Source organism: Phocoena sinus, chromosome X (genome assembly GCF_008692025.1).
Source record: "Phocoena sinus isolate mPhoSin1 chromosome X, mPhoSin1.pri, whole genome shotgun sequence".
NCBI lineage: Eukaryota > Metazoa > Chordata > Mammalia > Artiodactyla > Phocoenidae > Phocoena > Phocoena sinus.
This window is the reverse complement of record NC_045784.1, coordinates 93,995,746-94,023,222: the sequence shown is the minus strand read 5'-3', so window position 1 is coordinate 94,023,222 and position 27,477 is coordinate 93,995,746. Positions and strand designations below refer to the sequence as shown.

General features: G+C 37.3%; 1 protein-coding gene across 3 annotated transcripts in view; it reads left to right on the top strand.

Moving 5' to 3' along the window:
• AMMECR1 (AMMECR nuclear protein 1) overlaps window positions 1-27,477 on the top strand; it is a 108,277-nt gene that overhangs the window by 45,655 nt on the left and 35,145 nt on the right. For 2 of the 3 annotated variants that reach the window (XM_032619614.1, XM_032619613.1), the window contains exon 2: window positions 6,017-6,127. The exons of the other annotated variant lie outside the window; for it this stretch is intronic. In XM_032619614.1, coding sequence (XP_032475505.1) covers window positions 6,017-6,127 — 111 coding nt within the window. The remainder of the gene's footprint in view (window positions 1-6,016; window positions 6,128-27,477) is intronic. 3 annotated transcript variants of the gene reach the window in all.

The following is a 27,477-nucleotide window of genomic DNA, read 5'->3' as shown; positions in this document are numbered from 1 at the left end:
TCAGTTCAAAAATTGGCAGAATCAAGGTAATCCTTTAAAGTATGCTTGTGATTTGGCTGTTTGTGTGTCGGTGGTGATTACCCTTGATTTACAAGACACACACACACTCAACCTTCCCAATCATCTGCAAGACTTTTAGACTGCCTCTCTTCCTCTGGCATTTGCCAGTTAAATTAGCATTGTATATATAATATATATAAATATAACGCTGCTATGATAGAATTTCTGGGAACACCAGGCAGAGAAAAGTAGTGAAAGATTGGTAATTCCTGATTCCCACTTTCAGGTGTTTGTGGTCTTCTGTACCAACTCATGCTGTCTGTTTAAGGAGTGTCTCCTTATTTTCCTGAGCCCCATGGGATACAGGCTAGTTACAAAGGTTGGAGGGAGGAGTGTGGTATAAGGCTGTAATGGTGATATAATGTATTTTCCTTACCTGCAGTAAAGGACTGGTGTAGATGAGAAAATGTAAAATGTTTTGGAACCTTACCTTCTCTTCCCACCCACCAACCGTATACCTCCTTCTATTCCTCTCCTTTCAGGGCTTCCTATCATTTTGAATTTCAAATTATCTGAAAGAGCTAAGCATCATTCATTCATTAATGATTCATTCATTCATTCATTCAAAAGCCTCAGTAAATAATACGAATTACCTAAACAATCAGATCGGCACCTAGCTAAATAGTTGTTAACCAATGGTAAATGGGAATTTTGATTTGGTGGAAATTTGTAGATATTAGAACACCTGAGTTTGATGAAGGCTGGCTAAGCAATAGGAAAAAATGAAGGTTGCAAGGGAGTGAGAAAGGGTGTTGGGAGGCCATCAAAGATAAAATGTCAGATTTTGGTATGGGCTTCTAATGGGAATGGTATAGAAGCTTGCAAACTGGGTCTAGTGTTTCTAGGCCGATCCAGTGTTTCCAGTTTGTCCTGTTATCTTCTCAGCTAATTTCTCTTTCCCCTTCTGAGAGGAGGAGGAGGAGGAGGAAAAGGAGATTTGTGCTTAGGCTCACCTAGGTGGTACTGTGTAGTGTTCATGGGGTATTCCTATTCACTGTTATTTTAGAAGACATCTAGGTTTGCTACTCACAATTTTAATTAAAAAATTAAATCAGTAGTAAGAAATTTTGGAGAACTAGCCAGGTTCTAACACTAACCAGTTGACCCTACACTATGCCTAGATAGCTTTTTGGTTTTCACCTGTAAAATGAAGAGGAAATAGTCTCTTCTTTTAATCTCTTAAAAGCTCTTTCAGCTAATAACCTTAGATACCTTATTACATAAACCTTGAACTATGTGCTAAAGTTTTTGTTAGCGATTTGCTATGGACTGAATGTGTCCCCACAATATTCATATGTTGAAACCCTAACCCCTAATGTGACTGTATTTGGAGATAGGGCCAATAATGAGATAATTAAGGTTAAATGAGGTCATGAGGATGGGGCTGTGATACAGTAGGATTAGTGTCCTTTTAAGAGATACTAGAGAGCTCATGTGGATGCTCGCTCTCCTTCCGAAGCTCAGAGGAAAGGCCATGCGAAGACTAAGCAGCCATCTACAAGCCAGGAAGAGAGCTCTCAGAAACAGAGCCGTACTGGCACCTTTATCTCCGACTTCCTATCCTCCAGAACTGTGAGAAAATTAATTTCTGTTGTTTAAACCACCTTGTCTGTGGTATTTTGTTATGGCAGCTCGAACAGACTAATACAGGATTTAACCATAATTGAGTATATTTTTACAAATTGAATCAGTTGTTTATATAGTCTGGAAATGAGATATATAGCTTGTTTGTGTTGAAATAGGACATGAAGGGTTTTAACCTGGCTGTGGAGGGAAGACTCTGCCATTTCTGTGTTTCTCTGAGCTTCTAGATACTGTGGAATTATGGTATTGAGTTGGATGTTATGAGTAATACAGTTGGATTTTTTGAACAGAGTTGGTGAGGAACCTGAGTTCAGTTGAAAAGCAAGCATTGTTTGATGACAGAAGAAAAGAACGAAGCTAGAGGACTTCTCTCTTTTCCTGTATCTACCTACAATATAAATAACTTTGTTGAATACCCCTGTTAAAGTAATTAGTGTATTGGTGGGGATTGACATTGTGTTGTTAATGTTACCGCCTACAAATCTCATTCTAAAGAAGAGCAAATTGCCGGAGTAGGGGCTTGCTAATGTCTAAGCGTATTTTTAACCTGTATTTGCCTTGGTATGGCAGGGGAGATAGGAGTTATGGTTAAAAAATTAAGTAAATACACCTTTTTCATAGTTGTACCCCTCTCCCGCAAACATATTTCTAATCTTTCCTGGTCTGCATCAATAGAATAGTCTCAGAAGGGGGGCATAGGAAGTGGCATGCAGCTTAGACTGGGGAGTATCCCGCTCAGATTTACATTGCTTTTCTGGACTTTTGCTGATTCCGTGCAACTACATTTCCCCTGAGAGCTACTATTGACCTGATAGTACTGGCTGCCAGTTGGCAGGGAAGATTTACCTGGATTAGGTGGTTATTTCCTGTTCCTGTCTACAGACTTGGAAAAATGGAGAGAGTTTACTTTCCTCCAAACATTTCTCAGAACATAGTGGCACAAACTGTTCAGAAGTGGGAAAATTCCTTAAAAAGCTATGTCTGGTTGCCTTCAGATAAACACTTCCATTAATATTTCATTTCATTTTGAGCCCCTTTCTGGTTTGTAGTGTTTCTTCAATATATATAGGTAGCCTCAAACCATACGGTAAAAGTATTTTCCAAAAACATTCACTTTTTGTCTTACTATGAACTGTTTTCCTTATTTCCTTGTCATTGAGTAATCAGCTCCTCTCAACAGGCTCAAATCCCTTTTTCTACTTTGATCTGTCTCTGATTATGCTGATGTCTTATGTCCTTTTGTGAACTCATACATGTTTTAATAACAAAACATTTAAGAGTGAAATTGCCTATTTCTTCCCTCTGTGTGTTGGGAAAAGAAAAACCTTTGTTGCTATGTTTAGATGATATGTATTGAATGTTCCCATAATCATTGCCCTGTGTAAAGTAGTTATCACACACAAGATACAATCTCTCATGCTCCGTGGTGTTTATTCTGTTTCAGTCTACTTTAAAATGCTTAACTTCCTAAGTTCTTTTCCCCATTAAGTATTGCTTTTAGATATTTTGGGTTTTTTTAATTTCCATATACATGTTCTTTATAAAAGACGTTGGATGGGCATTTGCAAATGAAAAATTAGAGTCCCAGATTTTGAAGGAATAGTTTTATTCTGTCTACTAAAAGTCTGATTTCTTCCATCTTCAGGCATCTGTCCTAAACACAGTGGGGTTGTCAAGTAGCAATCCCTCCCATCTTTGACACAGATACTTCCCTGCAATACCAACCCCCAAAGAGGATGTTTCCTGGGGCAGGTAAGGAACAGGGAGAGTACAGATGATTCTGTATCTGCTCTACCTCTCATGAGGGCTCTTGAGAACATATACTCAACAGTGCCTAAAATTCATAGAATGTTAAATCTGGAAGAGACAATAACAAGTTATCAAGACTGGCAGACTACTTCCTGGTCCCTGAAAGTGTTGTGTACTTTTACATCTTATTATGGAGTGCCTGGCAAGATGCAGGCCATGAGTGCCTGGCAAAATGCAGCTTATCCTCTAGCACCCTACCCTCTGAGTGAATCATCCCTTCATCAGTCGTAGCATAGCCTGATAAGAAACTGTGTATAATTTCTCCCACTATGTGTTTGAATGCCCTCCAACACATTTCATAGTGTAGTGTTTAATGGTGTTCTTTTTTAATTTACTCTACAAATTTTGAATGTTCGCTTGAATAGACAGGATTATAGTAAGAATGGCATACATATCTATTTTAGTGGGCTAAACGAGAGGATTGAAGGTAAAGTACTTGTAAATGACTTCCATGTTTTTGATAGGAAATGAATTCACTCATACTTTTAGGTTTCCACTCAAGTCACTGAGGAAGAGAATATACAACTTAGTTCTGTGTTATTGAGAAACCATCAATGGTATTTTAAAGACATGTTTTATATATATATATATATATATATGTATATATATATATGTTACAGTACGATTCACTTTGTTCTGAATCTGCCAAGGGACCTGTCTTACACACAGCTCTTTTGTATAGGCATTGCTATGGGCAAGGATTGACCTCTTACTGTCCATTTACTGGTTGCTGACGTTGACTCTACCAAATCAGAAGGTGAAAAATGAAGAGGTGAAATTCATCTTTAAAGATAACGTGTGTGAATTTTAGGATACTAGTATTTGTATGAGTAATAGAAGAATTGGTGAGAAAGTGATCCCATCTAATACTTACCTTCCTGATCAACTACTAGTCAGGAGCATTTAGAGAAAAATTTCAGCTGGAGCATTAGAATCTTGTCTCAAGTTATAAGATAGTATATATGATGTAGAAAGCAAAACAAAAACAAAAAACCCTGGAATTTACCTTTTGCTTTTTATTTTAGGGCCTTTAGTGTCGGTCATCCAGCATGTGAATACTAACATTGACAAAGCTTGGCCTTGTACTTAGTCATCTTTTTCAATGCCTCTGGGCATTTGGCTCTTGGAAGGAGGTAATTCTTAGTACTGTCCCCTGGTTTGCATTATTTATTTGGGAACCTGTCTGCCATTGTGGTTACTTGTCAGAGCACAGCATAATTTAAATGTTCAAGGTGGGTGATTGAAGTACTTGAACTTTTTCCCCAACTGCTGATGACTGATTAGAGAGTACTTTAAATAAAGAATGTGTTCTCCAACTTAACAGCATATTATAAGAGATATATGACATACGGTATATCCCCCCAAAATTTTAATTTTTAGAAAGCAGAAATGTATTATATTTCACCAATAATACTGTGAATACTCATATTAACAGGAACCATCCCCAACTGTAGGGTATTAATCTTTTTACAAAATGTCCTAAAATGTATAAATTAATTTATCTCATAAAATCTGACAAAGTTGCTTCAGTTTAGAAACGAATTGCTTTTAAACGTAACCATTAATTGAGACTATCAGTGCTTTGCTGCAGAATCCAGACATCTACTGTATTAAACTTCATTTAAAACTATATTACCCTTCTTAAAACAACAACAGTCAAAACAACTAAATTATTTTCTTGTTGCCATTTTATTATAATTGATATTTTGATGTTTGATGATTGTATTTATTGGCAATAATTTTATCTGAAAATTAAGATAAACTTTCTGGTTTCAGAGTATGACTTTGTTAATATTTGCTGTTGTCCTTCACCTCTCCAAACCCTACTCGTTCTTCTAGGCCAAGCTGAAGATGAACAAACTCACTGAAATTTTCTCCTATCCCAGCAGCTTAATTTATGGCATTTTGGACATGGCTTATAGCACTTACTTCCTTTTGCCTTGGGTTAGTTAGCTGTGAACATGCCCTCCTCCTGTACGTTAGTTAGCTGTGAACATGCCCTCCTCCTGTACTGGCTCCCAGAGAGCAAAGACTATGTTTTAGGCAACTGTGTATCTCCAGTAGCACCTTTCACAGTGCTTTGTACACCCCCCCATACATTCAGTAAGTATTTATTAAATCTGTTTATTTTTTCCCCTGATTTTCTAGACTAGACTTAGGAATCAATCAGTGACTTGAGGTTTAAATGAGGAATGAGGTAGTAATGGCTCTGTAGTCAAGATTGGCCAGGTTTTGAGTTCCTACTTCATGATGTATTAACTGTGGGACTGCCTCATCTGTGAGATAGGAATGTTAGTAATAGTATCAGCCTCCTAGAGTTGTTGATGAGGATTAACATAGATAATCTGTTAAAACCATTTATTGGGCTTTCTGACATATAGAATACATTCAATACAGCATAGCTATAATTGTTGCTAAATGCAGTCCTACTGGGCTAGATGCTAAGCCCCCGAGGGCCTGTCTTCTGGTCTTTATAGCTCAGGCACCTAACCTTGATATAGTAAATATTCAACAACTTTTAATTGAATTGATTGATTTACCCTATTTTTATCTTCCATTACAGCCCACTGTTTGTAACATGGAAGATTGGTCGAGACAAAAGATTGCGTGGATGCATAGGTACTTTTTCTGCCATGAATTTGCATTCAGGACTCAGGGAGTACACACTTACCAGGTGAAGACCAATTTTTGTTACCTCTGCTTCTACATTTAAAAAAAAAAAAGAAAAAAAACTTAAGAAACTTGAACCTGATACTTTAACTCCTTTTTCTTTCCTGAACTGTCAACATTCTTGACTCCTTTCATGTCAGACTTTTTTCTTCTCTTCGACCATTTGCCTTGTCTCTGATAAAATGTTATTGATATATATTATCATAACATAAAATACTGTGATTACATGTATTCTGCCATAGATGTCTTAAAGTGTTTTTTTTTCCTTTCAGTGGCCATCTTATTTTGTATAACTTGAAAATCAATGACCAAATATCTATGGGTTACTTAAATGTATTATTTCCATAATAATAGTCATTGTGTCTTCTTTGTTAGGCTTTAAAAAAATTGTTGATGTCTATTCCATCTCACACATTTTGTTACACTTTTATGTACTTTTGGAATTGAAGGGAGAACCTAAGACGAAAGTGATGCAACAGCCTGGCAGCATAATCATTCACATTCACACTTTACCCAGAATTAATTGCAGCTTACTTATTTTGTTTCATCCAACACAAGGACAAAGTAATGAATGCCTCATTACAGTTGTTAAGACTTTGTTCTTAATTTCTGAACTCACAAAAAGCTATCTAGCATGCCATCAGATTTTTTTGGTTCAAGTTTAGATTTCTAACAAATTGTGTTCCAAAATTATTTCAAAAGAGGAAAATTCCTTAAATAATAAGCTATTAGCAAAGGAATTTCCTGTTTTTGTTCATATTTCAGGGTGATTATCTGATACAGTTTCTATAGTTGTAATATGCACAGTGTCTGTCCAACAAGAAATTGGTCCCTGCTGACTATTGGTACTTGTGGCAAGTTGCTCAATCTCCAATAGATAAAGTAGTAATTATAGTACTTTGTTCTACAGACTTGATAGGAGTATTAGGGAGATGTCAGGAGAATGAAGTAATAATCAGTCACTGCTTTGCTTCAGGATTAATGTTGTGGAAGATTCATTATTTTACTATAGAATTGCACAAATGCTGCTCATAGCACCAGTTAATAAAATGCTGGCAACTGAGTTTAGTATTCTTATATTTGAAGATGTAGCTCACAGCCACAGGATTTTCGTAGCTTACACTGAAGCCCAGAAAGAAAAGGAAAGGCTTGGAGGGTCATGTTCATTCTTAGGTTTTCACAGGTATTAGAAATGGGGTGTTTGGACTTGATTAAATAATAATTAGGCAGAAAGGGGGTTGAAACACACATTCTGGAAATAGCTACAACTTACTAAAGATAGTACGGTTATAAGTCTAGGCGTGTTAGATTTTTTTTTCCCTGACACGAAATACCATGGACTTATTTTGGGACTTCAGCAAATTCTGCCACGACAGGTGCATATGAAATTACATTTTAAATAGCTAATCAAAGGCAATTTATTATATATTTCCTAAAATAAGTTGTTATGAGGAATACCACTTCCTTGGTATTGCTTGAAAAAAGAGTTCAATGGCCAAATAAATTTTGGGAACACGAGTTAAACAAATTTAAACAGCTCTGCTCACTGCAGGGTTTCTCAGAACCTTCTATGTTAATAGTGTGGTGAATCTCTGAGGGATACGGAATGCAGCATTTCCCAGACTTTTTTGACTTCAGAACCCTTTTATCCTCCCACCCTCGTGTCTTATGCCATTAGTGCTCCAAGGAGCACATTTTCAGAAACAGAAGTATGTTATAAAATTTCCATTTTTCTTTATAGTTGGGGAGCCTGAATTGATAGTATAGAAAACCTTTGTACTTTCAAGTGAAATTGTGGCAGAAATCCCAGTATCAAATATTATATACTTTAGAAATCCTTAGTAGTGGTAACTATAGTAGCAATTTGTTTTTACTTAAAATATGAAATTCTTTTGCCTACACTGATTAAAAGGGATGAAAATATCCAGTTTTTCTGGACTTGCGAATCTGTCTCCTAGGGCAATTACCAGAAGAATTATAGTGTATTTTTTCTGACAATAATATGATTCTGAATGAATCATTCAAATAGTTGGACTTAGAAATTTGCCTACATTTGTATTTGTATTTGTACATATACAGGTGCAGTCTATGGCTCTTCCTGTTTACTTTTCAGCTTTTTTCCCCATGTTTCTCTACAATTTCCTGAAATTGTATACAGCACATTAGAGAGGTATGTGTGTTTGTGTGTGTATATACACATATATGTACCTGGTCTTCTCATTTTTGTTTGGCTTCGTTTCTTTTGCTTAATATGATAATAAGAATGAAGTTATTTGGAAGAGACGAACAAAGAAAACAAGTCTTAAAATATACAGTTGCTCTTTTTTCTGGATTCATTTTAGAGTCAAAACTGTGGCATCATTTTAAAAAGTTGCAGTATAATGTTTTTCAGTCCCATAGGGCGCTTATCATTTCTACATGCTGTTGTTATTAGTGGTATTACTAGCTACCATTTACTAAGAAGTTACTACACGTCAGACACTGCAGAGGAGACTTTATATGCATGGTCCTCACAACAACTCTTAGGTATTAATATCCACATTATAAAAATGAGGAAACTGAGATTTAGATAATTTAACTAATACACCCACTCACACATCTAGTTAGTGGTAGAAACAGGATTCAAACCCAGGCCATCTGACTGCAAAGTCCAAGCTCTTAACTACTACATTTAAGATAAGATAAAATAAAATTTTCTGAGAATATATGTATGTTTTGTAGCTTCATGGTGAAAATAATGAACTTGAAAGCAGGTTCCTATAAATTGTTTAATCATGGGTCAATAATTCTTCAAAAATTCTAGTTAGCAGTTAAGACTGAAATTTTAGAACATTATTTTAAATTCCAGAAAATCCATAGATGGGATCATAAAAAGTATATAACTCAGGGTTGCATAGACTAGTCAGAAGAAAATTGACTTGGATTAATACTGTAGAAAAGGACAATGCTTATTACAGAAATGTACTACTGTATGGTATGAAATTGTGTTCTTTGGCCACACGTAAATAATGGATTAGACTTCAAGAGGAATACAATTCTTCCGAACATAATAGTTGGTGATTCTTGGAGTCTGGTCTTAAAACCTATAAATCATAAAACTTACAAATGGAATCAAATGAACTTAGGGTATTTGGGATAAAAGGGAAGGAGAGAGCAAAACAAAAAATAAACAGTGAAATTAAAGACTCATCAGGTATAGGTGTCTTTTTTAAAAAAAATTAGGATATCTGGTTACTCACTGTCTTCATCTGTGACTAGATAGATTATTATTCCGTTTTCATAATGTTACCCAGCTATACTCTTTATTTTTTATTGTAAAATATGCATACCATAATATTTACCACTTTAACCAATTTTAAGTGTATAATTCTGTGGCCCTAAGTACATTCACATTGATGTGCAACCATCCACCATAAATCTCCAGGACTTTTTCATTTTCCCCAACCGAAACTCTGTACCCACTAAACACTAACTCCCCATTTCCCCTTCCCCCAGCCCCTGACAGCCATCATTCTACTTTGTCTCTATGAATTTAACTCTTCTAGGTGCTTCACAAAAGTGGAATCATACAGTACTTGTCCTTTTGTGACTGGCTCATTTTCATTTGGCATAATGTCTTCAGGGTGCATCCATGTTGTAGCATGTGTTAGAATTTCCTTCCTTTTTAAGGCTGAATAATATTCCACTGTACGTATCTACCACATTTTGTTTGTCCATTCATCCATGCATGGAAACTTGGGTGGCTTCTACTTTTTGACTGTTGCACATAATGCTACTATGAACATGGGCGCGCAAAAATCCGTATGAGTACCCTTTCTTTTTTAAAAAGCTAACCATTTTATAGAGGATAACGATCTAGTTTGTTTGTGGTCCCTTAATCTCTAAAACCTAAATGTAAAAAATGACCAGGTACTTTTTAAATGAAATGCCTATCCTGGATTAAGTTTTTATGTATAAATATACTGTTTTAAAATTAAAATACTTGTCATAGTCAAGTTTTATGTTCTCCTAATTGAAATTTTGATTTATTGTAGACTGGAATAAGACCTTATAAGTGGGCTGAGGATTTCTCCCAATTGTAAAAATACATAGTTTCTGTGTAGGTAGGAGGAAAACTTTGTGAGAATTACCACATTGAACTATTAAATAGACTATTATTTCCTTGACCTGAGTAAAAGCAGGAAAGATTATAGCAAATAAGAAGCAGGATGGAGAGCTCAGAATTATTGATAGAAGTTTATCCATGGTGAAATTAAAGTTCACAGATTAGTGTATTTATTAGTGGTCAAAACTTCAAGGTAGAAATATTCTTTGTCCCACTTGAAAAAGAATAATTTCTAGTACTCATCAAGCTAGTTGCATTAGTGGCTTTTACATGTTAGAAAGCAAAGACAAATTTGTTTCCTCTTTTTTAGTACTTAGATTATATAGTTTTATAAAGAGGAGAATTACAATTAATATAGATGAACACAAACATCTCAGTCAAAGAAAATTCCTTAAAATCTTGGTTAATAATTTTCCAGTGAAGTGTAGGTCTATTTCTTTCTCTTTTTTTTTTAACATCTTTATTGGAGTATGATTGCTTTACAATGGTGTGTTAGTTTCTGCTTTATAACAGTGAATCAGTTATACATATACATATGTTCCCATATCTCTTCCTTCTTGCGTCTCCCTCCCTCCCACCCTCCCTATCCCACCCCTCTAGGTGGTCACAAAGCACCGAGCTGATCTCCCTGTGCTATGCGGCTGCTTCCCACTAGCTATCTGTTTTACGTTTGGTAGTGTATATATGTCCATGCCACTCTCTCACTTTGTCCCAGCTTACCCTTCCCCCTCCCCATATCCTCAAGTCCATTCTCTAGTAGATCTGTGTCTTTATTCCCATCTTACCCCTAGGTTCTTCATGACCTTTTCTTAGATTCCCTGTATATGTGTTAGCATACGGTATTTGTTTTCCTCCTTCTGACTTACTTCACTCTGTGTGACAGACTCTAGGTCCATCCACCTCACTACAAATAACTCAATTTCGTTTCTTTTTATGGCTGAGTAATATTCCATTGTATTAGGTCTATTTCTTTATGTAAATTCAAGTTGATAGTACTTTTTCTAGAATATGTAAGTGATTGATAGATGTCTTCTTATTTCATCAAACAGGAATATGGCCTATCATCACGCTTAAAAGACTGCCTTTCCTTTCTTCCCCCTTTACTTGGTTGTTCTTAGCCGTCTTGGCAGTGAAATAATTATGCAGGTGCAGGCAGTGTCTGGAGCTTGATTCGGAGCTATGCCACTTTGTTACACTGCTTAATTCTGAGAAAATAGTAAGGGAGGTTTGTTCTTTCTAGGGAATAGGGTGACCACATAAAAGGTGATGTGTTTTTTTGTGTGTGTGAGAGTGAGGTAAGGGTGTGTGTGTGTGTGTGTGTGTGTGTGTGTGTGTGTGTGTGTGTAGGGGGGGATGAGGGAGAGAGGATGATTGTTTGTTTACATGTTACAAATGTTCACTTACTATTAGGCTTTTTGGGATACTGCAAATAGCTAACAGACCTACTTTATTACTTTCAAAGGTCCTGGCTAGGGGTACTTTTGGGTAACTAGATTCATTGTAAACCAGGTTTGCTTTTATATTTTGGTGTTGTAATCTGGCATTTTTCTAAAGCAGTATGAGTTTAAAACCACCGAAAGCAGCATAATTATATTTTCCGCCTCAGGGTGGACTATTTTGTGATTATTCTTTTTCTTGATTATTTTAGGTAACCAGACTTGGCTCACTGTGAATAATTAGTTTAAGCCAGCTCCCCCTACTCCTCACGGTAATATCAGCCGGATTGATTTTTCTTATGAAAAGAAAAGCTGTACATGAGTCACTCACTTCTGACTGTACACTCTTGTCAGCGAAGCTCATTCTGGAGATGTTAAGGCCAGACTGTTTTTGGCAAGTGTCTGCGGCAAGGCTCCTGGCTAAAATATGCTTTTTGGAGAGAGAAATTAGATCTATCAAAAACACTATGCAAAATTATTTATCTTAATTTACAATCTACATTTTGTTGCCTTTTACAAAAGGTGGCATGGCTTGAGTCCTAAAAGGTATACCTAATTTGTTAGTTTCAGTGTATAAATTACCAAATGAGAAATTAAGTGTTTGTCAGATTTCATAAGCATTTAATTTGAGGTGTAGTTTGGAACCTAGATTGTTACATGCCTTTTACTCGAAATTATCCATAGAATAGCACAGCTAAATATATAATCTGTGGAGTCCTGGAATCTTGATTTCAGCCGCTAGTTAATGCACTCCTTCATTATGCCGTGGTTGTGCTAATGTGCAGAGATGTGGCCAAAAACTGGCCAGGAGAAACCAAAGAGCAAGAACCATTCCCAGTATGGGTGATGACTCCTGAGTTACAGAGAATTATCTGAATTCATATAGCACCTACTGCCACAGAAATTAAGTGTAGTGAGTATATCAGATTCTAGTTCCTTATCACATCTTTCAGATTTTCAGAGTCTCCACTTGGAATCCCTATGCTGCTTTGATTAAGAGCCACAGGCACAACGCCTTTGGGTAGAAAATCCGAAAATGCCGTCTGAAAAAGGTGAAGGTGTGAGAGAAGCTGAAAATGGGTTTTTGCCCTGTCAGAGCTCTTGGTTTCTGTGTTTCATAAGGAGAGGGTAAACTACAGGAAATTGACCCTATTCTTTTTTTTTTTTTTAACATCTTTATTGGAGTATAATTGCTTTACAATGGTGTGCTGGTTTCCACCCTACAACAAAATGAATCAGCTGTATATACACATACTTTCCCATATCTCCTCCCTCTTGCATCTCCCACCCTCCCACCCTCCCCATCCCACCCCTCCAGGCGACCACAAAGCACCGAGCTGATCTCCCTGTGCTATGCGGCTGCGACCCTATTCTTACATCTAACTCTAAACCTTACCCCTTTGCTCTTTCTCCCTTTAATTATGTTTAAACAGTTCATCCTGTAAATCTAGTCTAAATTTTGCCTTAGGAGTTTATGATGTAGTAGGAGAGATAAGCTATATAAATAATTACAGTCCTAGGTAGAGAGTGACTTTTGCCAAAAAGTCAGAGGTGGTGATAATGGATGAACAGATATTCTACATCTGTAATAAAAGCAGAAATGTATTTAAAGCAATTTATGAAATTATTTTATTTGGTCCATCCCTACTTCACTTTGAGTAAAAGCAGAACACTTTATACCACTTTTTGGTTTGTTTTCATCCTATGTGGACAAAAAAAAAGTCCAGATTACAGGGATGTGTGTAAATTATTATTATCAAAGTGACCACATATAAGGTATTGGGTGTTTTGAGAGATTTTACTAACACATATTTTGAAGGGAGGGGGAATGAACTTGCTATGGAAAAAAATAAAACCTCAGAAACAGAGTACCCACACACACACTCTTCACCAAAGAATATCTAGAACCAGTTGGATTATAGCCTGATGCCTCGCAAATGAAGAAAATTAAAAGTTAACAGTTTAGATTCCACTTTCCTCTTGTCCCATTAAAATAAATTCATATTTTGTGTCAGTCCAGTAAACTGATATCTACTTCCTTTCCTGAGAATCATTGATTGAGATATTCTTCATTTTTTCTGATGAAGGATGAAGTGGTAAAGATAAGTTAGAGCACAAATATTGTATGAAATTATTATCATATTAGATGTGGTCTAAAATCATACCATAGGCATTTAACAATATATTTACTTTTGTCTGAACATTTAAAAAATAAATATTGGGTCTACTTATAAATGTCTGAAGTATTTGAGTCATTAGGGCCTGAACGAACAAGAGAACAGATTTGTATCTTAGTGTTCTGGAAGAATAAGATGCTCACACCAATGTATGCTCAAGGCGGCTGTTCATTCTAGAATATCATGCAAATAATATACTCTTACCACTCTAGGGGACAATGTTGCTAGTAATTTGAGTACTCTAAAATAATTGAATGTTGAGGTTTTTGTGCAGCAGTTTAATATTAAATTTTCAGCTATTATTTTATGAGCATGAGCAAATGCTTTTTAAAAGATTTCCTTAAAAGGCAAAAGAAACAGCCCTCCTCTGTGATCTTTGCCCTTCCCCAAAACTTTCAACTACCTCATACGTGGATATCCAAAGTAGTAGACTTTGGAAAACATTTCCTTTTCATTATTGATAACAATTTGGTGTCCTTTAAAGCCTAAACACTTGTTAGCCTTTTATCTTGCATTATAAATATATTTGTCTTAGAAACAATTTCCAGATTTTTTTATATTCTCTCTCACTTTTTAAATAAAGAGTAAACATTCAGTATGTCTTGTTCTAAAGAGCTACATTTTCTGAGCTGCTTCTTGTTAACAAAGTAAATTAAAACACCCATACTATATAACAAATAAAGTAGGCATGGACAAATGGTAACTTAAAAAAAGTTCTACTGGAATAAGAATTTCATAGGTGCTAAGGATTTTTAAAGGTGAAAATTGGTATTTAACACCTTCTATTGAGAATGTAGCTCTAATTATTGTTAATATCAAATGTACATTTTTAGTATGTTTAAAATTTAAAAGTGAAGAGAGTACATTAGATTCATAAAGTATAGATTTACAGTTGGTCTCATGTTCAGAAAACTTTTCTGTTAGTTTTACAATTTTACTTCAGCTCACGAAGCTATCTTGTAAATAAATATATCGAAAGTATAGGCTCCATCATTCAAATTAGGTTAGCAGGTTATATCCCATATTTAAGCCTCATTTTTAACATTTATTCACTGAAGTGCCAACTCTTGTGTCGTTTCTAGTGGTGAAAGAGAAGATCAGAAAAAGCCATAAAATAAATCCTTCAGAAGCTTTAATTAAAGGGATTGCCCAGAACTCAACTTCCCGTTCCTATACCCGGCTACTTTCAGGACTGACTTATATGTTCCACAAAGCTGATTTAAAAGGTTACCACTTCACTAAAGATGGGAGGAAAGAGGATCTCTCTTAAAAATTCTTCAGGCTGGGCTTCCCTGGTGGTGCAGTGGTTGAGAGTCCACCTGCCGATGCAGGGGACACGGGTTCGTGCCCCGGTCCGGGAAGATCCCACATGCCGCGGAGTGGCTGGGCCCGTGAGCCATGGCCACAGCCTGCGCGTCCGGAGCCTGTGCTCCGCAGCGGGAGAGGCCACAGCAGTGAGAGGCCCGCGTACCACACAAAAAAAAAATTCTTCAGGCTGCTTTAAACCTAAGCCATTCTTCTAAGATGGCCTTCTGTTGCTCTTTGGCTAAGGGGGATTGATTTGCTTACCTAGGTAGGGAGAAGGCTGCTAATAAGCCTCTTAAATGAGTGGAGCTGCATTGCAATATTATGAAGAGCAGTAAATAACCATACACTGTGGTTAGACTTCCACTGCTAATGAGGTCACAGGTTTAATCCCCATTTGGACCACTTCGCTTTGTTTTGCTCTGACTCACAGCCTGCACCCTAGACCCTGGGCAGTGGATTATAAGGGGCCTCAGGTAAGAGCATGTGGATGATCCAGTACCACACCCCAAACCTCAGCATTGTCTCAGCATATGAAACATGCTACATTTGGAGTACCCCAAACTGAGCTGTCTCAGAAGTAGTTAATAGTAAGTCTAATAATAATTGCTTTGAATCTCAAAGAAAACTAAGAGAATGTTAAAAATGTTAGTTTCTTTTCACAAGCTCTCCGAAGAGAGCCAATGTGACATTGGAAAAAGAGCTCTTTGGAGTAGCGGTGGGACTGAGAACACAGGTTGGGTTTCAACAGGCCTGAAAATTGCTGTGGACAAAAGGGGAGATCTCTGGTTGGATCCCTGGCCTCAGAGCAGCCTGGAGAAGTTGTGTATTAGTTCCTTTTTCCTGAATTTCCACCTCTAATAAAGAGTAGTGGCTAGGGATGGGAGTCATCCCAGATAACAGTGGATTTCAGCTGAAGCAACTCCTAAGCACATCAGTGGTGAAAGGATGACTGTTAAATTCATAAGGTTATAAAGACATGTTATAAAATGTAATTGCTCTTCTTAAAAGACATTGCTTTGTAAAGGCTGCCTTTTAAGGTTGTCATCTCTGGTGTATTGAGATGTTCCTGTGCCTCATGTATCAGCTCACTAAGGTGTGTGTCTACTGTCTAAGCATCTGTGCCCTCCCATGCTGTTGCATCGTCCTCTTCATAGCTTTTGTTACTGCTCAGAGCAGCTCACTTACCCCATCAGCCGATATGGGCACAGACGTACCCACTGGCATGACTAAACTCTCCTCAGTTACTGTTAATCCTTATACCCGAGACAAGAAGCGCCCCCTCTGTCTACCCCCCTTGTCTAGAGTAAAATTAGAGTCATTTCAAAGCCTGTGTTTCACTCAGAATAAAGTTAATGTTCTGAAGTGCCACCATCCTTTGTCTGCCCCTGCCTCTCCCCCCATCTCCTATTCCCATCCTTCTTAAAAAGCAGAGCATCAGAGACCCTAACCTCACACTCCAGCCATGCACAGTTATTCGCCACTTGCCAAGTGTAGTCTTTTGTGTCTCTCTGGCTTTGAACATTTTTTTTTCTCTGCCAACCACACCTCTCTCCATTTCCAGCCAGTCAACTCCTACTCATCCTTCAAGACTCAGCTTGCCCATTACTTCCTCTGAGATTTCCTAGACACTCCCCAGCAAAGCTGGTCCGTCTCTGTGTTCTCATAGCACTTTGTTCAGGCCTCTATTATAACACTTAATATATTGGATTGTAATGATTAGCTTTACATGTTTGTCTCTCCCTTTTGAAATTGCTCTCAGCAGTAGTTTAGCAAGCCACATCAAAGCAGGTCAACAGAAACCAGGCTCATGACTTTGTAGCAACTTTCCTCGATCCTGAGAACCATTTTTACTCTTTTCCCTTTCTGTCTACTTCTGTTAGCTTAGCTTTGTCAACTTCTCTCGCTGCCAGTGTGCTTGAGCTGGTAGGAGTTGCCGATGCTGATTGGTAGTGAGAGGGGTAGTTTAAGGCCACTTGGAGTTAGACTGAGCCAGGGGACAGTGTACCCAGTACACTTTAGAAAGCAGGTTAACATAAGGTCAATCTCTTGTTATAAGTGCTGTAAGTGATTGAATTGATGCTCACCATGGAACCATATAGCTGGAAGACATCCTTAGAAGTCATCTTAGTCCAACCCCTATCAGGTACTTTAAAGTATCCCAAGAAATGAGCATCTAGCTTCTATCTGAATCTCTCCACTGACTTGGAACTCACTACCAGTTAAGTAGTCATTTCATTCTCAAACACCTCTAAACCCACCACCACAGCTCCAGTTACCACATAGCTGTAGTTGAAGTGCCAGGAGTCAAAGATTGCCTGTATTTAGCACTTTATCCTTTATAGAAAGCCACATTAACCAGCAGTGGTTAAACTTGCCCTCTGAGTAATGGCTGAGTCTTTAGAAGTTTAGGAGTGGTAAGATACACAGCTCTACTCCCATCCACCCACTCATAACAATTTTAACAATTTTAACTGGCCCCTTATTGAAACCTTTGAAGCTGCTGCCACCGCATCTTCTCTCACTGCCTACATTAGACTTCTGGAATTGGCTGGGCCAGAGAGTCCACAGATTCTGAGATAGAACTGGCACTAGAACTTTTAGTACCCCCAACAGTTTATCACACAAAATTGTGTTGGAGTTAGAACACAGGTCCTCTGACATCACCAGGGAGACTGTCACTACAATTTCCACAATAGAAGGGATCCATAAAAGTATGTAAATTTATTTATTTTAGTTTTATGTTAAGAAGCATACAGTTTCAAGGCACCCTGTAATAAAATAATCATTTTGTAATGTAACATCTCACCGTCAAGTTATCTGCCTTGGGTCAGGTTTTTGGCATATTTCTGTAAAGTGAAGAATGCCCTTGGAGCTATTCAACCAAAACTACAGGTGTAGTAGGATATGTGTATTGAGAAGCCCGAAGCAAAACATACACACACACACACACACACACACACACACACACACACACACACACACAAACTCATATATATATGAAGTTTGCTCATATCTTAGATTTCCATTTTTTTCCAAACATGCCTCCAACATACTACTAGTTATATTTCCTAAGCACAATAATAACTTCTATTTTTGTGGGTGTGCTGGACCTGGCCTAAGTATTTTATATAAGTTACCTCATTTAATCTTTTCAACAACGTGAAGTTGAAGGTATTTCACATATTACAGTTAGGGAAAACCGAGGCTTAGAGAGGTTGAGTGACTTGCTGAATGACAGCTAATATTTACATGACAGTACCTGAATTTGAACCTGATTCTGTCAAAGTCTGTGCTCCCAACCACATTGCTATACTGTTCCCCTCCAGTAACATCGCTCCCGCTTCTCCCGTGAAAGCTTCTTATAGCTGTTTGTTCTGCTAACTCAACTGGTATCCCCTGGTCTCAGCTCACAGGAAGAACAAACAAACATTGAATAACTTTTCATTCAGGGACTCAGTTTCTTAACTCAGGAATCCAGAAATCTCCCTTACACCGTCAGCCTGTTCATTCCAGTCTTACTCAACTTCTCCTGAGTTCTCTTTCCTTTTAGCATCCTGCAGTGCAATATCTCCCTCATGTGCCTTTTTTCTTCACAGCTATCCTGTCAGTCCAGTTTGGTGTTCTGAACTCCCATAGTCCCATCAGAATTGAGCAGTCTCTCAGGGGTACACACTTCCCAAGCTTTGATCTCTCTCTGTGCAGTTTTCGCACTTAATATCAGCAAGTTTCCATGGAATACTAGTTCAGCCTTTAGGTTTCTGGTCAGGCATAACCCACTGAAATCTGTGACTTTTCAGGGGCTCTGCTCTCCTCAACAGTCAGTCAAAAGGGAGACATCATTTCGGGGCTCAGAAATAAGTCTGTCCCTTGGAAATTATAATTAAGGAAACATATTCCAAATATCTAGGTGATTCAGGCCAAATTTATTGCCTTAGTTTTCATTTTTACAACTTGAAGTTCCTTAGGGCAACTTATAAAACAAGAAACAGCTATGTAAATGAAGGACAAATATATCCATGATGGACATTTTTCTTATAGTAATAAAAAAGGAATTTCAGGAAAGAATTGTATGTATTTGGTCATGGACTATGTCAGTTTTACCAAACTTAGATTTCTTACAATCGTAGGGTTTAAAAAAAATAAAACGATCCAGTTTTTGTCTCTCTCTTACTGCAGCTGGGATTCGGGGATCTGAGTATTTGGAAGACAGGGAAGATTTTTTAAATGTATTTTTTAAAATCGTATGCAAGTCTTTTATGGGTGCATTATCTTTTTTAAATTTTGAGGTGAATGGTGATAAAAACTTTAGAACAATAGGCTTTGTGAATATCTTCTGTTTTTGCCCCGATCCATTTAAAAATTTTTCTATGTCTAAAACAAGTAATACATCGTTGGAAGTCTATTTTCAGGAGGGTTATTTTAAAATCTGACAGGAAAATACCCTTCAAAATTTATATTCATATACTGCCTGTTAATTATTGTAAACTTAATAGCAGTGTTGGTTGGTACATTGTCCATGTCACATGTTTTTTAATAGGCTTTCAAGAATTTTGCCAGTATAAGAAGTCATTTCATATATTCAAGGTCCAACATACCAGAGACTCAATCATGGCAACATGGCAAATTAATGATGCAGTGGAGGAGAAACCAGCAGATGGCTTGGGGATGCTAGCCCAGAAATTAGTAACATATTTAGTCTTTGGGATGCCAGTGAGGCTAAAACAAGGCACTTAAGTGTTATTTGTAGGCTTACGTCATAGGCCAAAGAGGTGGGAAGAAAGGGTGATGGGGGCCTGGTAGAGCAGAAATTCTGTGGAATTGTTTAATGTCAGAGTTGATTGCTGCTGTTCTGTCTCTTGCCTTAGGTGTATCCCATTTTAAGTTCAAGACTAAGAAAACCTTTCAGAAAGAAAATTGAAAAATTTCAAAGCAAATAAATTAGTAAACGCTCATGGCTGTCAAGTTTCACGTTGCAGATTCCATCTTCTGTTTCCCAAAGGATTCACCCAGGGTTTTCCCCAAACCCCCAGAGTTACTGCTGCTTTTTTGTGTGTGCTCATTACACACTGCTTGGTGCCTCTGTTACAGCACTTGCTTTGTCTTGCCTTGCAGTGTCCTTAGTTTCTTACATGATTGTCTTCCCCTACCTAGATGGATAGTCCCTTGAGGACCTGGGCTAAATTTTTCACATCTTTGCACCCCTTAAGTAGCTGTGGGGGATTAGGCATAGATCAAAATAAATGTTTGAATAAGAGAGTTCCCTTAGTATACTGAAATAATTGTTTACTTAGGTACATAAGGTAATTAAAGAAAATGTTAGGACCCTATGCAAGGGAAGCGGGAAATGAAGATTAAAGCATCTCTGAACATGTAAACCATAGGACAATAAAATTATTTTACAAAAGCAATTTACTTTCATTTTTAGGAACCTAGATATAACCTAAGGTGAGACATACCTGTATTTTGTTCTCTATTTATAATTTTAACTCAAGGAGTTTTTTGACACCTTATTTGCTTTACAGTTGCATCAGTTGTCATTTAGTGAAGGATGGGAACACAGTTCTTATGGGAGGCTTTTCAAGGTTGACAAAATATTTCAGTATCCTAGTTGCAGCTGCTAAGTTTTGCTATTATAAAGTGAAACAACTGAAATAAAAGTTTAACATGTGCTTCCATATATACTAATTCTACAAATGTGATGAATGAGAAACAGAAATAGCCTGAAAAAAGGAAATGAGAGTGATATTTAACGTCCTATATGTTACCTGTAGTGCACAATTGCAACTTATAAGCATTTGGTGCCACAAGGCTGATTATTAGAATTGTTTCACGAGGGACATTTTATTCACAGTGGCACTACTGTCCAGGTATTTTTTTTAAGTCCTCGGAGATGGCCATTTCTGGGAAGTTTTACATGTACTTCCCAGTCTTAAAAAGGTTTGGGTTAGTGGGTGATGGTTTGTCAGAAATGATCTTTCTGTGATGGCCAGACACCTTGCGGGGATCAAAGTTTGAGGTGTGAGCAATCCCAGGTAATGTCTTCATGTTGTGCCATTTATTAGTGTCTAGTTAACTATGCTTGAATCTGTTAATGGATGAAACCACACAGAAAGGCTGTGTTGACATAGAAATAAAACTTGAATTCAACAAACAAAACAGTACTTCACCCCCTCTTTCCCAATGAAGAAGATTTGGGCTAGGGATTGCGACAACATTTTGATCATTGTATTTATTAGCAAGTTCAAGAAAGTCCCCTTGAGAGATGCCTCAAGGGCTCCCCTTTGTGATTATCTGTGGGAATATTCGCTCAGGGAGTGGATCCTACCCTACTGTGAGCCCGACTTTCCTTGTCATTCCCCCTGCAATAAATACTATGCAATACTTGTCTGTGTAACAAATAAACAGTTTGGGGATTAAATAGAATGCAGTGGAAAAAAAGAAGTCCTTTTGATATGCATTTGATAGGAATGTGTTAATTTCAACAAAACATCTGGTATAAAAAAAAGTTGTGAATGCAGGACATCTGAGGGAGTTGTGGAAGGAGAAGGGATTTACTGTGCTTAACAATTGCCAGTAGTCAGGCCACTTCCAAGTTGTGAGTTTGTCAGACTTGGAAATTAAGTGGGATCAAATCTACTCAGCCCTTCAGTGGGAGAAGATCCAAATCCAGCTGCAGCAAGGAGCAGTTTACTGATTAAGAACTAAGGCTGTACCCAGTGTCTCTTCGCTAGTTTTCATGCTATTAAGGGCAATGCTTAATATTGCCCTTTTTATATTCTGGGTAAAAAAAAAAAAAAAAGACTGCCTTTGTGGTTTACTGGTTGAACTTGTACAGCTGAATCTACAGTAAAAGGTCTTTCTTCATTGGCGTTATTTTACTACAGATTTCAGTGTTCTTACTGTTCTACTTATTTTCTTAATAAGGTAATTCAAACTTAGAATAGTTACTGTAGTTTCAAAGCTTGATTGAAAGATGCATTCAGTATTTTCTCTAAATAAGCAGCAATTATAACAGCACAGCTGTAGTTAAAGATAGAATTTATTATGAATCCCGGCAGTCTTGCTTCTCAATTACACCAGGCTGAAATAAAGTTTATTCAGTTCGATTCCACATTTATTGAGCACTTAACTCAGCGTGATACTGTACCAGGTACTGTGGAGCTACAAAGATGAACAATGCATGATATCTACCCTCCATGAGCTTGTAGTCTTGTAAGAGAGATGGATGGACACACAAAAGAACAATGAGGAAGAAAGCATAAGTGCTATTTAGATGTATAAACAACACTACTGGAAGTTAGAGGAATTAGCTGTGGTTGGACAGACTGTAGAAGGTTTTACAGAAGAACTGACATTTAAGCTGAACCTCTGTGGACATTTATGACTCCATTTCAACATTTAAAAGTGAGGATGTGGAGAGGGTATGCATTATGTGTCCAAAAAACTTCCTGAGCCAAATGCGAGGAGGCGGAACAGTGTATGTTGTTTGGGGGAGAGCAGTGAGTAACCCTGTGTGGCTTGAGCTCCAGTGAGAACAGTGGGAGAGAAAATGATAGACTGGGGCTGGATTTTTTTTTCTAACGGCATTAAGTTGCTGTTGAAAGATTTTCAGCAGAGTAAGAAGATCATTAGGGATGACTCCGGCTGCTTGTACATCGGATGGAGTGAAAAGGATAGAGGTGAGAGACAGAACAGTGCAGAGGCTAATTTTAAATATTCCAAATGAGAGATGCTACAGGCCTGAATTAGATTAGTAGCAGGAAGGATGTAAAGAGACGTATAACAGAGACATGGTAGTTAGAGAACAAGATGAGACTGTATGTGGGGAGTAAGGTAAAGGGAAGAGTTGACGATGGCTCCAAAGGTTCTTTCTTTTGTGACGGGGAGATGGCACAATTACAAGTGATAGGCAACACGGGAAGAGGTACACTTTTGACACATTGCTTGTAGAAGAGTCATTTTTAATGTCAAAGTAATTTTGGCTTTAATCTTAGGTTATCTTTTTTTCTGAATTTGAGCCTTGAAGATTTTTTAAATTAAAATTTTATTGAAAATTGTTTCCTTTCAACGGTAGTGAGAGTGAAGTATCCTCTTTAATGTATTATTGTCTTATTTCACTTCTGTTTTCCTCCAGTTTTGCTGAGGTATAGTTGCCATACAGCACTTTTTAAGTTTAAGGTGTGCAGCGTCATGACTTGACTTACACATATCATGAAATGGTGACCACAGTAAGTTTAGCAAACATCCATCATCTCATATAGATAAAAGGAAAAGAAAAAGAAGTTTTTCCTTGTGACGAGAACTCTTAGGATTTACTCTCTTAACAACTTTCATATGTAACATACAGCAGTGCTAATTATCTTTATCATGTTGTACATTACATCCCTGGTCCTTATTTATCTTATAACTGGAAGTTTGTGCCTTTGACTGCCTTCATCCAGTTCCCCCTCCCCTCACCCCCACCTCTGGTAGCCACAAATCTCATCTCCTTTCCTATGAGTTTGTTTTTGAAGTACAGTTGTCCTACAACAGTGTGTCAGTTCCTGTTGCACAACATAGTGATTTGATATTTCTGTACATTTCAAAATGATCACCGTGATAACTCTAGTTACCATCTGTCACCATGCAAAGATATTAGGTAATTATTGACTATATTCCCCACACCGTACATTTCATTCCCGTGACTCGTTTATTTTGCAACTGGAAGTTTGTATTGATACTTCTTAATCTCCTTCACTTAAAAAATATATATATATTATTTTATCAGATAGTATTATTATTTAATATATTATTTTATATAAAGGCATAATAAGGAAAATAGGGGAACAAGATCCTTGATATCATTATTTTCTTTTAGCCCATGCCACAAAGCAAAACTCAGAAAATAAAAGATAATTTTTATAGGCTACACTTGCTTGAAAAAACATTGATGTTGAAACATTTGTTAATGTACAACTAAACCCTCAAAATTCCTTTTCTAACTAAATATACATTTTGTGGATGAGAAATCTATAAAGAAATAAATGTTAGTAAACACTGGATGGTTGTTATGGAATTTAAATATCTGTACTTATTACCTAAGAATGTCTGGGTTTCAAGGCTGAATTAAAATAGATTCCAGGCTTCCTTAAAGGTAAACAGCACATCTGTTAATTTGTCTAGGACGATGGAAACTGACTGAATTTTGTATTATGATAAAAGTCAGCATCTTCTCTTCCATCTATTTAGCAATACTTCTGGGTAATCTTTTCTCCTTTGGGGAACTTTCCAGATGTTTTGTGAACATGATTCCAATTTAGAAGAATTGTTTTTATATTGTAGCTGACTGATGTCCTAACTCTGAAACTCTTAGACTGGTGTAATTCTATCCAAGTGTTCCTCTGCAGTATGTGTAGGAGTGCCCTGTGACGCTTCGGCTTCCTCGACTGGCCTAGACTGTCAGAGCTGCCTATAGGGGCAGTTTCCTGGAGTCAATGAATCCAGCCCCTATTGCAGTAATTTCCATTAACAAAGAAAATATCATTTCCAGGTATCATCCAGGGTCACTGAGTTTTGAGCAGTGTTCGTATAGTACAGTGAACATGAACAGCTAATCCCACAAGATTATTTAGATGGTTCCTTAGGTACAAATGTCGACTTGTGTATTCCAAAAGGAAGAGAAGCCCTGAAATGTAGTGAAAATCACAGGATGGTTGCTGTTGTATACATGGTTAAAAGAACCATCTTCAAATAAAAGATTGCAAACATTAATTTTAATGCTAATGCATTATAATAGTCCAGCATTAAGCAGTGAAACAATCTTAGACAAGTGTCCAATCTGTATTATGACTACATTTATTTCTTAATATTTCTTTAGAAAATTAATCGCCAGTGCTTAGTTTTATCTGGGTATGGATTATGCCTTCTATGATCTTCCACGGAAAAGACCTCCCAGACCAGAACAACTCGGAGCTACCTCTCGGCCCAGCAGTTGGCCTGTGTCTTGTGTTTGCTGACCACCTTAAATATTTGCCTATACTAGGCATAATTTCAAAAGTAAAATTCCCATCTGAAAAAAAAATGGTTCTGAAGAACCTAGGGGCAGGACAGGACTAAAGACGCAGACATAGAGAATGGACTTGAGGACACGGGGAGGGGGAAGGGTAAGCTGGGACGAAGTGAGAGAGTGGCATGGACATATATACACTACCAAACGTAAAATAGATAGCTAGTGGGAAGCAGCCGCATAGCACAGGGAGATCAGCTCGGTGCTTTGTGACCACCTAGAGGGGTGGGATAGGGAGGGTGGGAGGGAGGGAGATGCAAGAGGGAAGAGATATGGGGATATATGTGTACGTATAGCTGATTCACTTTGTTATAAAGCAGAAACTAACACAACAATGTAAAGCAATTATACTCCAATAAAGATGTTACCAAGAAAACCTGTATACGAATAAATTGATTTTATAAATAGAAAAAGAAAGAGTCACAAGCTTATGGTGTCCAGATGTTGATGATTTTGAGACTGTGAACCCTCTCTTAGCTCTCATTTTAACACTGATACAGAGATTGACACAGATGATCAGCCCAGTAGATAATGAGACCTATGGTTTTTTGTTTGTTTGACTGTTTGTTTTTTGTTTAAATTGAAGTATAGTTGATTACAATGTTGTGTTTCTGGTGTACAGCAGAGTGATTCACTTATACATATATATACATATTCTTCTTCGTATTCTTTTCCATTATGGCTTATTACCAGATATTGAATATAGTTCCTTGTGCTATACCGTAGGACCTTGTTGTTTATTTCATATATAGTAGTTTGTATTTGCAAATCCCAAATTCCTAATTTATCCCTCCCCATCCCCTTTCCCCTTTGGTAACCAAAAGTTTGTTTTCTATGTCTGTGAGTCTGTTTCTGTTTTGTAAATAAGTTCATTTGTATCATTTTTTTAGATTCCACATATAAGTGATATATGATATTTATCTTCCTCTGTCTGACTTGCTTCACTTAGTATGATCATCTCTAGGGCCATCCATGTTGCTGCAAATGGCATTATTTCATTCTTTTTTATGGCTGAGTAGTATTCCATTGTATATATATACCACATCTTCTTTATCCATTCCTCTGTTGATGGACATTTAGGTTGCTTCCATGTCTTGGCTATTGTAAATAGTGCTGCTATGAACATTGGGGTGCATGTATCTTTTCAAATTACAGTTTTCTCTGGATATATACCCAGGAGTGGGATTGCAGGATCATATGGCAACTCTATTTTTAGTTTTTAAAGGAACCTCCATACTATTTTCCATAGTAGCCGCACCAATTTACATTCCCACCAGCAGTGTAGGAGGGTTCCCTTTTCTCCACACCCTCTCCAGCATTTGTTATTTGTAGATGGCCATTCTGTAATGGCCATTTGTAATGATGGCCATTCTGACCAGAGTGAGGTGAAACCTCATTGTAGTTTTGATTTGCATTAAGAGACCTGTGTTTTAAAAGAGAGTATATAAATTAGGAGTTTGGGATTAACATATACAGACTACTATATAAAAAATAGATAATCAGCAAGGACCTACTGTGTAGCACAGGGAACTCAGTATTCTGCAATAACCTATATGGGAAAAGAATCTGAGAAAGAATGGATATATGTATATGTATAACTGAATCACTTTGCTGTACACCTAAAACTAACACAACATTGTAAATCAACTATACTCTAACATAAAATAAAATTTGTTTTAAAAAAGAGAGTATAGACTTTCTTGCCCAAAACCATTTCAAAGAACTTTTTTCCCTATAAAATTTACTGGCTAGCATTTCACTTTTGTTGGAACATTGACCTATGATTATTTTATTCGGTATTCTTGTGGGACACCTATCAATTTTAGTGTCCCAAATTTTCTTAAGCAAACACATTTCGTGGTTCTGGTATTTTCAGAGTTTCTATAGAAACTAGAAATTTGGGAACCTTTTTTTAAAAAAAAAAGCTACTGCTCTGATTTACAGTTCTGTATATGAAAAGAGGGAGTCTTATCACCTCAACTCAAGCGAAATTAGTAGTGTAGCCACCCATGATGTGCTAGTCCTGTGTGTCTTGTGCTTAAGGGAAACTGGTAGGAATCCAGGAGCTTACAATATTATTAGAGTGGTCATACCTAAACTTGTGACAAGGTAACCAGGCCTCTCAGGCAGTGAGCCATGTTCACAGAGGGAGCTGGAAGTCTGCCCTGTGCTAGTGAAGTCAGAGCCAGTATGGAGGTGTGAGGAGTAACAGCCTCAGGAGTACTTCCTTTGGAGAGTGATGCTACTTTGTTGGACTTTCATTTGATATTTGTTTCATAATGA